Source organism: Manacus candei, unplaced genomic scaffold (genome assembly GCF_025592945.1).
Source record: "Manacus candei isolate 608988 ecotype Guabito, Panama unplaced genomic scaffold, ASM2559294v1 h1tg000014l, whole genome shotgun sequence".
NCBI lineage: Eukaryota > Metazoa > Chordata > Aves > Passeriformes > Pipridae > Manacus > Manacus candei.
The window spans coordinates 20,661,405-20,669,831 of NW_026138062.1; the positions used below are offsets into that span (position 1 = coordinate 20,661,405).

An 8,427-nucleotide genomic window follows, 5' to 3' on the forward strand; every position below is an offset into this window, starting at 1 on the left:
AGCATATTCTGTAATTCTATGATTTTTTGCGATGAGGTCTCACAGAGCTCCCTGCCCTCCTTGGCACACCCTGCCAGGCACAGCACCCCTTTTTGGAAGGGTCCTCACCTGCTCCACCACCGCAAGACGCGGCGAAGGATTCGGAGCTCCCCTGGGCGGCACCGAAGCAGAGGTGGGGAATTCCACACCAGCCTCCCCTGTGGAGCGCAGGCGTTGCGGAGGAGCGGGCGAGCTGGATGTCACGGCGTTCTCCCGGCGTTCTCCCGGCCGGCGCTGCGGGAGCGCTCGGGGCCGTGTCCCCCTCCCAGGGCGGTCCCGGGAGCGGCCGCGCGGGGGCGCCGCCCGCGGAGGGGGCGGGTCCATGCGCAGTGCGCGTGCGCGGTGACGCGCGGGGCCGTGCCCGCTATATGAGCCCCAGCAGGCGCTGACTCGGCCTTTTCCGCCCCGCTCCCGCCCCGCGCCCGGGTCGCTGCGCTGAGACCCCGCGCCCCCGCCGCCCCCCGCCGCCGCCATGATCATCTACCGGGACTGCATCAGCCGTAAGGGCGCGGGGGGGCGGGAGGGGCGCGGCGCGGCCGGGAGCGGCGGCCGGGCGGGTGCGCGGGGTGGGGGGGGGTAGAGCGGGCCGGGCCCGGGCGCCGGGCCTGGCGGTGCCGCCGCGCATGTGCGGTGCGGGGCCAGGCGGGGGGGCCGCGGGGGCGGGAGCGGGGCGGGCGGGGGTGCGGGCAGGCGGGGGCTGACCCTGTGTGTGCATGTCTGCGTGTCCCCGCAGAGGACGAGATGTTCTCGGACATCTACAAGATCCGGGAGGTGGCGGACGGCCTGTGCCTGGAAGTGGAGGGGAAGGTGAGTGCCCGCCCGCCCCGAGGGAGGGAGGAAGGGAGGGAGCGGGGCAGGGATGCTGCGGTGACTCAGGGCCGGTGGGGAGCGGGGGTGGCGTCCCTGCGAGGGGCCCGAGGGAGGGGTGACCCACCACGCCCCGGTGCGTGTGCCGGGGCAAGGCTGGCTGCTACCCCGGGTGGTGCCTGAGAGAGCCCTGGTCAACCAGGCTGGATTGTAATGGAGTCTGGGTCAGGCACCAGGAGAGGCACCCGGCATGGCAGTCACAGAATCATAGAATGGGTTGGGTTGGAAAGGACGTTAAGGACCATCTAGTTCCACCCCCCTGCCATGGGCAGGGATACCTTTTGCTCGACCAGGTTGCTCAAAGCCCCATCCAACTTGGCCTTGAACACTTCTGGGGATGGGGCATTCATAGCTTCTGTGGGCAACCTGTATCAGTGCCTTAGCACCCTCGCAGTAAAGAATTTCTTCCTAGTGTCTAATCTAAACCTGTCTTTCAATTTGAACTTGTTCCCCCTTCTCCTGTCACTGGGAAATTAGTGCTTAGGCTGCAGTCAGGTTCCTTGCACTGATCTGTGGCTCTGGAGTAATGTCCTGCTCTCAAGTCGTAGGTGTGTAAGTGGTAGCATTAAGGTTTTTTGCAGAGCCGTTAAGTTTTTTGATGTCTCTAAATCCAGATGGTCACCAGGACAGAGGGTCAAATTGATGACTCTCTAATTGGTGGCAATGCCTCTGCTGAAGGTCCAGAGGGAGATGGAACAGAAGCCACGGTCATAACTGGTGTTGATATAGTAATTAACCACCACCTTCAGGAGACCAGCTTCACAAAAGAATCCTACAAGAAGTACATCAAGGATTACATGAAAGCGTAAGTGTTGATAGGCTTTTCCTTTGAATGGGATTGCAGAGTTTTTGCGTGGTTGAGATTTTAAAAACAGCACTGGACATATTCCTAGTAGGTGTTAGTTCTGATACAGGTGTGAAAGTGGCTGTAAACTTCAGCAATGTCTCAATACTTGGCAGAACTGGAGCTCCAGAGTTTGATGCTGGAATATCTATGTTTATCTTGGCTGAGGTAGAGGACCTGATCACATGCTTTAGATCTAGTTTGTAACCTTGCTGTTTTCTTCTGTATTTTTTTTATGCCAAACCTTCCTGTGGATGGGAGTGAGGTGGTAAAGAAAAGCTTTCTGAAGCTTTTCTAAGTTGGCAAATATCTAACAAATGTATGTGAATGGGACTTTTTGCTAATTCAAGATGTACTTTCTGTTGATCTGTGTTCAGTGGATTGCTACTAAAGGTGAAAACGCTTTGTGACACTGATAGAAGGTACTCTTGGTGCTGTGGAAATGACTTGCTGATTTTTGTCTACCGCTAGCCTAGAAGTAAAATGACCCTGATATGAGTGGCGGTACTGTTCTGCTATTTCACTAGCAAAATTAAATTAAAATGTGGGGGCTTCGAAAGGGACTGTGGGGAAAGCAAAATTAAAGTTTGATAGTAACTGTTTCTGCTATGATGTGACTTTACACAGTGAAGTTAAACTAGAACATGTTTTCAGAGTTTTGATATTTTTTCCCCCCCCTCCAGAATCAAAGCCAGACTTGAGGAACACAAGCCAGAGAGAGTAAAGCCTTTCATGACAGGGGCTGCAGAACAAATCAAACACATCCTTGCCAACTTCAAAAACTACCAGGTAACTTGTGTCTCCTTACCATAGTATTGCAGTGTTACAAGCTGGTTCACCTACTGAACTGGCTTGTTGAGAATTTTGAGTTCTCCTGTTGTGAGGATGTCTAACTTGCTCTTCTCTGAGACTTAGGGAGGAGAAACAGCAAAAGGGTGTTAGGTGTTTGGGGATCTCATTTCAGCTCATAGTGCTTGTAGTTAGCTGCGTTTGTTGTTATTGTGGTTTAGGGATTGTGGAGTTAAAAGACTTGAAATGTGGATCACTTTGGCCCTTGCTGAGTCTTACACTGTTCATAGCAGTGTGGTAAAATTATAGAATCACAGAATGGTTTGAGTTGGAAAGGATCATCTAATTCCAGTCCCCATGCTATGGGCAGGGACACCTTTCCCTAGACTAGGTTGCTCATAACCCCATCCAACCTGCCCTTGAACATTTCCAGGGATGGGGCATCCACAGCTTCTCTGGACAACCTGGGTCTATGCCTCCCACCTTATACTTAAGAATTTCTTTGTAATATTTAATCTAAATTTGCCCTCTTTCAGTTTAAAGCCATTCTCCCTTGTCCTATTGCAATGTGGCTTTGTAAAAAGTCCCTCTCCAGACTTTCTGTAGCCCCCTTTAGGGTACTGGAATGCTGCTCTAAAGTCTGCCTGGAACCTTCTCTTCTCCAGGCTGAACAACCCCAGTTCTGTTAGCCTGTCTTCACAGGAGTGGTGCTCCAGCCTTCATCTTTGTGGCTGTCCTGGACTTGCTCCAACAAGTCCACATCCTTCTTACCTTGGGATCCCAGCTCCAGAGCTGGATGCAGCACTCCAGCTGGGGTCTCACCAGAGCAGAGGGGCAGAATCACCTCCCTCAACCTGCTAGCCATGCTCCTTTTGGTGCAGCCCAGGATACAGTTGAATTCCTGGGCTGTAAGTGCATATTGCTGGATCATGTTGAACTTTCTGTCAGCAGTACCCCAGGTCTTTCTCCTCAGAGCTTCTGTCAGTCCATTCTCTGCCCAGCCTGTGTTTGTGCTCAGGATTGCCCTGACCCAGGTGTACGACCTTGTACTTGGCATTGTTGAACTTGATGAGGTTCCTATGAGCTCACCTCTCAAGCCTGTTCCTTTGGATTGCATCCTTTCCCTCCTGTGGTACTAAAATGGGCAAGCTGTGGAGAGTAAAATCCCTGCAGCTGGTCAGGGAGACTTTTAACCTGAACTTGGTGACTTTGTATTGTTCTTGTATAAAAATGCATTTTCTCCTGGTAATGGCTGATTAAATGTCTCAGTAACATGTTGCTTTGAAGTTCTTTGTAGGAGAGAACATGAATCCAGATGGTATGGTGGCTCTCCTGGACTTCCGTGAGGATGGTGTAACCCCATATATGATTTTCTTTAAGGACGGCTTAGAAATCGAGAAGTGTGTAAGTACTGCTCTGAACTGGGTGAATGTGCCTAACCACGTGATGATTCCTTCAGTGCAGCACTTGTTCTCTCTTATCCCTGTGTAAGTTGAACAGTAGCTGTCAGTTTAAAAACTTAGAAGTCTGTGTAAGTACAGCCTATTTGGTGCTTCATATTATGCAAAGTGCCTGAAACTTCCCTTGAATGCTGTTAACTTGTACTAAACGGGGGGGATGTAGTGTCACAGCAGTGATTCATGGTGACTTAATGGCTAAGGAATGCAGAAGGAATTGTCCTGGCAAGATGTGTGTAATTGGGAATAGTTTTAAACTATTAGATGAAAGACAATGTGCTCTGAAATGAAGCACTTGTAGTTCAGATCCCTCTGGTGGGGTTTAATTGTGCACTGCTTTGCGTGGTCACGTTCCATCTTCTTTCACTTAATCTGATGCTCGTATTTTTTTATGCAAGAACTGTCAGTTTAAATGTTGCCCTAAATTTTGGAACACAGTAATACTTGACCAAGTATTTAACCTTATTCTCTCTGGAATCTCCAGCTACCTGAGCTCAAGACAGCTCCTGTGGTCTGCTTTAACTACTCTATATTGGAATGTGGTTGCAACAAAACAGTATTTGGATCCCAACACTCGTTTCTTTTGCTTATTGGGAGAGCTGTGGAATTAAGTGCCATGTGGGATCACCAGTTGCTTTGCCCAGTCATTGTGGACTTATGAAGTCTGTTAATAGCCAGCTAAATTTATCTGTAAAGCCTCTTAAAAACTTTCTGGTATGCAAATCATGTAAAGATGAGCCAGCTTGTAGTGTGGAGCGGTAAGCAAACTAAGGAATGCTTTTATTGGCCAAAACAGACCTGGCACCTCCTGCGGCCTGATGGGATGGTGATGTCTGTCCTGGGCCCTAGAACAGGCCAGACCTGGAAGGCACATCCTTGGGAGCAGGAGCTTGTGTGCATCTTCTCTACAGGGGCACACCTTTTGGATGTGCAATTTGGGTAACCTATGTCTGCTTCAAGATGGAGTAAAAGAATATCGATGGGGTATTCCAGTTTTAAGAGAGTAGATTGTATGCTTTGGTACTTGTTTAGGAAAGGGTATGAATGAGTATTCTGTCCAGCTTGCTCAGCAGCTGATTGGTGCCAGGTGCTCTGTATGACTGTGAAAGTGATCAGCATCCTCTGATAGACCATGGGCACTTTTCCTGTTGCTCTCTGGTTTGCACTAAGATGCGAAAACAATTTCCTTGCGCTTTCTGCCTGCCTGACTGTGGCAGTACAGATTGAATTAGGGAAAACACAAGTTGTAGGAATTTACTGTGACTGTCGTGACCCTTGAGCTAACACTTGCTACTCTTGTTTCAGTAACAAATCAAACAGTATGGTTTTGGATCACTTGTCTTCATAGCTGGCTGCTGTTTCTTCTTCATCGGCACACCACCAGGAATCGGCAATGTCTAACAACTGGACTGATGTCATCTTGAGCTTTATTCACTTATTTTGACCCTGATTTGGAGTGGAGGCATTGTTTTGAAAAACGAAAAAAACATCTATCATGTAGGTTGTCTAAAATAAAACTCATTTAAACCCATTCTAGGTAATGTCTTTTGGTCTGATGTGTTTCTTAAGGTGACTCACAGGAGAGATCACGCCAGGGATTTGGTACTGTCAGTAGCATAGCCTGGTGCTAGTATGCTACAACTGGACTGTTTCCAGACAGATTTCACAGTTTGCCTGTGGCTCTGGAGTGCAAGAGAAGTCAATAAGGCAAAGTCCAAGAAATGTCATAATGGAGTGAACCACCTTCATCTTTCATGATTGCACAGACTTATCTCTGGAAAAAAAAAAAAAGAAAAAAATAATAAAATCCCAGAATGGAATATGTGCTATTCAAACTGAGTGCTGGCTGAACTTCTTTGTCAGACAAGAATACCTGAGTTTGTCCTCAGTTCTGGTATGGCTCCACTATCAAGGTAGGAGGATGACTGGAGGGAGCAGGAGTCTTAAAACCAGCACTCTCTGAGTCTAGGTACTGGGAATGTTGTGGGGAGAGAGTGAAATGACCTAGGTTTTCCAAAACAGCCTGGCCGTGGTACTGGCTCCTCTGTATTTGACAGCTGTTGAAGGGACCATGTTAACTGGAGCTCTGTTGAGTTGCAGGATTTGAGGGGTTTCTGTATTTGACCTCCTGGAGAGAGCTGTTAGAATGGCCTAGTGTAGACTTCCTGCAAACCAGGTGCATCTCTGTGCTTGAGACCTGAGTGTTTATAAAATACTGTTCCTGCTGTGTTCCTTCTTAGGAAATGCATCTGTTTGACAGACCTGGAGCAAACCGCCGTTGCTTCTCTGGTTCTTTCTGAGATGCAACAGTAACAGGTTCCTTGCGCTTTCTACCTGTCCAACCCTGTGGCAGTTTGGATTGAATAAAGGAACACAAATGCCTTCACAGCCCCAGCTGTCACTGCTGACTGTGTGCCTGACCAGGGATGTTGCCTTGGAGTGCAAATGATTAACTTTTTTCCTACTGCAGCAATGGCAGAGGCATAGGAGGTTAAGGTGCCTGAAAGGGGAGGGCATAGCCCACTCACCAGCTGTGAGTTTTTGCATCTTGGCTATCTTGTGTCAGTTTTTGGCCCCCGGTACTGCAGGGTGGAGGTGGAGGTACATTTCTGCAGAGGTGAGATAGATGTGGCAGCAGGCTGGGAGGAGTGAGAGACTGGAGGAGGGAGTGGAGTGTGCCCTAGTTATCTCTGAGGTTCCTGTCTGGTTAAATAAACCCTATTTTAGTTCTGTGGGAACTTAATTTATTTTTTTTTATTTTTTTTTTTTTTTTAGCTTTCCCAAGAAAGGATCTTGGGCCAGCTGAGCTGGATGAGGTACAATTATGGTGTAACCTGCCTTCACCCAATGGGGCTGAAAGGCAGGGAGGCAGGTTCAAAGCCTAGATAAAATCACTGGGTTGTCTCTTGCTTTCCTTGCAGAGGATTTGTTTAATGGGACCAGGTGAGGATGTTATCTTACCTTTCCTGTTGCATCCTTGTTAAAAACTGGGAGGATTAAAGGAAAGGGAGAGGAAACAGGTGCTTAGTTGAGCTTCTCAGTTGAGCTGAAGTTAGTGTGGGCAGGGAAGTGCTGGTATGGCTGTGCAGCCCCTAATAGCCCTGGCTCCCATTTCCAGTGAATCATAAGTTTAAAACTGTGAGGGGCTGATATGTGGGAGTGGAAATGGCTCCTCCCCCTTCCTGCCTCGTTATACTGAGGCTGGGAGCCCTGGGCACCAGCCCGGAGCAAATTGCTACGTGGCACCTGCGTACAGCTGAGGTGCTGCTTTGAAAAGCAGGTGCTTCAAACCATGATGAGCACAGCCTTGCTGTTTGGTTGAATGGCAAATTGTGTGTCATCCTATCTGTCCTCCAGGCTGATTGGGGTATTTAATTGGTGTGGGCAAACATACCTAACTAGAGGGTTCTGTGCTCCAAGCAGTCTTGTGTGCTTTTCTCAGAGCCTCTGATGGAAATTCTCCTTCCAGCCTGCTGTAAGGAAGTGTCAGTTCAAAGGCTGTGGAGATGAAGGACTTGGTTATGTTTGTTTTCTTCAGTGAGCTGCAAGAGGAGTGGTTTTGCTGCTTGTTGCACTTGCTGCACTTCTCAAAAATGTATTGCTGCCTTCAGTTTCTCGGGGAAAAGGGCAACTTCTGCTGTTCTGTGGTGTCAAGTCTGTCAGTCATCTGGGAGAAGAGGTTAAACTACAATCAGTGGCAGGGAAGGATCATGGCCGTGACAAGTAGCTGTGGCAGTAACAAGCAACTGTCACAGCCACAGTGCTGTGGTAGCTGCCTGCTGTGGAGCCTGGGTGAGGGAGGGTTGGGAGTCACTACATCCTGGTAAGTGGGAGGTCCATGGCCAGTAAATGCACTTGTCAACAGTCTGTGACGCAACTCTGAGTTGGAAAGGAAATCAGTGTATTTCCTCATAACCCAGTTCCTCTTCTGACCCATCTTCATTTCAAGCAGCTGTTTCCTGGGGCTGAAAAGCTGAGGTGATTTGGGAAGACAAAGCTTCATACTTCACACAACAGCTTTGGAGTTATTTAATTGCTAAAAATCCCCAATGGTTACAAATTACCCTGGTGCTGCCTAAACGCAAGCCTGAACTGAAGGACAGCTTCAAAAGCTATGCTTGTCTTGTTTTAAAATGTGCTTATCAGGGTTGTATCTTTCATTCCTGGAAAGATTTTCAGTGGCTGGAAGGGCTGTGGAACTGGGAAGGATCCAAATAGCTTTTTCCCTGTGCCTCATGGAGCAGGTTAAGCAGCTAGGTAGAAACATTTCCCCTGCTGGCTCAGGTCTCCTGCACCCCCTATGAGCTGGATGCTGACAGGGGAACAAAGGCTGATTGCTTATGAAGAGGGGGAAAAAACTCACCTTCTTACTTTCATGCTTTTGTGGTGCTTGGTTAAGGGAGTGATGTCTTGGGGCTGGAGGAAGCAGCT

The 8,427-nt window shown here is 48.8% G+C and overlaps 1 protein-coding gene and 2 non-coding genes across 3 annotated transcripts; all 3 read left to right on the forward strand.

Annotated features, from left to right (window-relative positions):
• The first annotated feature begins 367 nt into the window (after positions 1-367).
• On the forward strand, positions 368-5,527 carry TPT1 (tumor protein, translationally-controlled 1). The gene is made up of 6 exons (XM_051778762.1): positions 368-539; positions 773-846; positions 1,521-1,711; positions 2,434-2,539; positions 3,827-3,943; positions 5,302-5,527. Exons 1-6 carry the CDS (start codon positions 512-514, stop codon positions 5,302-5,304), a joined length of 519 nt encoding a protein of 172 aa, XP_051634722.1. The 5' UTR covers positions 368-511; the 3' UTR covers positions 5,305-5,527.
• On the forward strand, positions 5,110-5,239 carry LOC127468204 (small nucleolar RNA SNORA31). The gene has a single exon (XR_007903453.1). It is a non-coding gene; the product is annotated as a small nucleolar RNA SNORA31 (small nucleolar RNA).
• A 712-nt stretch (positions 5,528-6,239) lies between the features above and the next one.
• Positions 6,240-6,375, forward strand: LOC127468187 (small nucleolar RNA SNORA31). The gene has a single exon (XR_007903437.1). It is a non-coding gene; the product is annotated as a small nucleolar RNA SNORA31 (small nucleolar RNA).
• Positions 6,376-8,427: the final 2,052 nt, after the last annotated feature.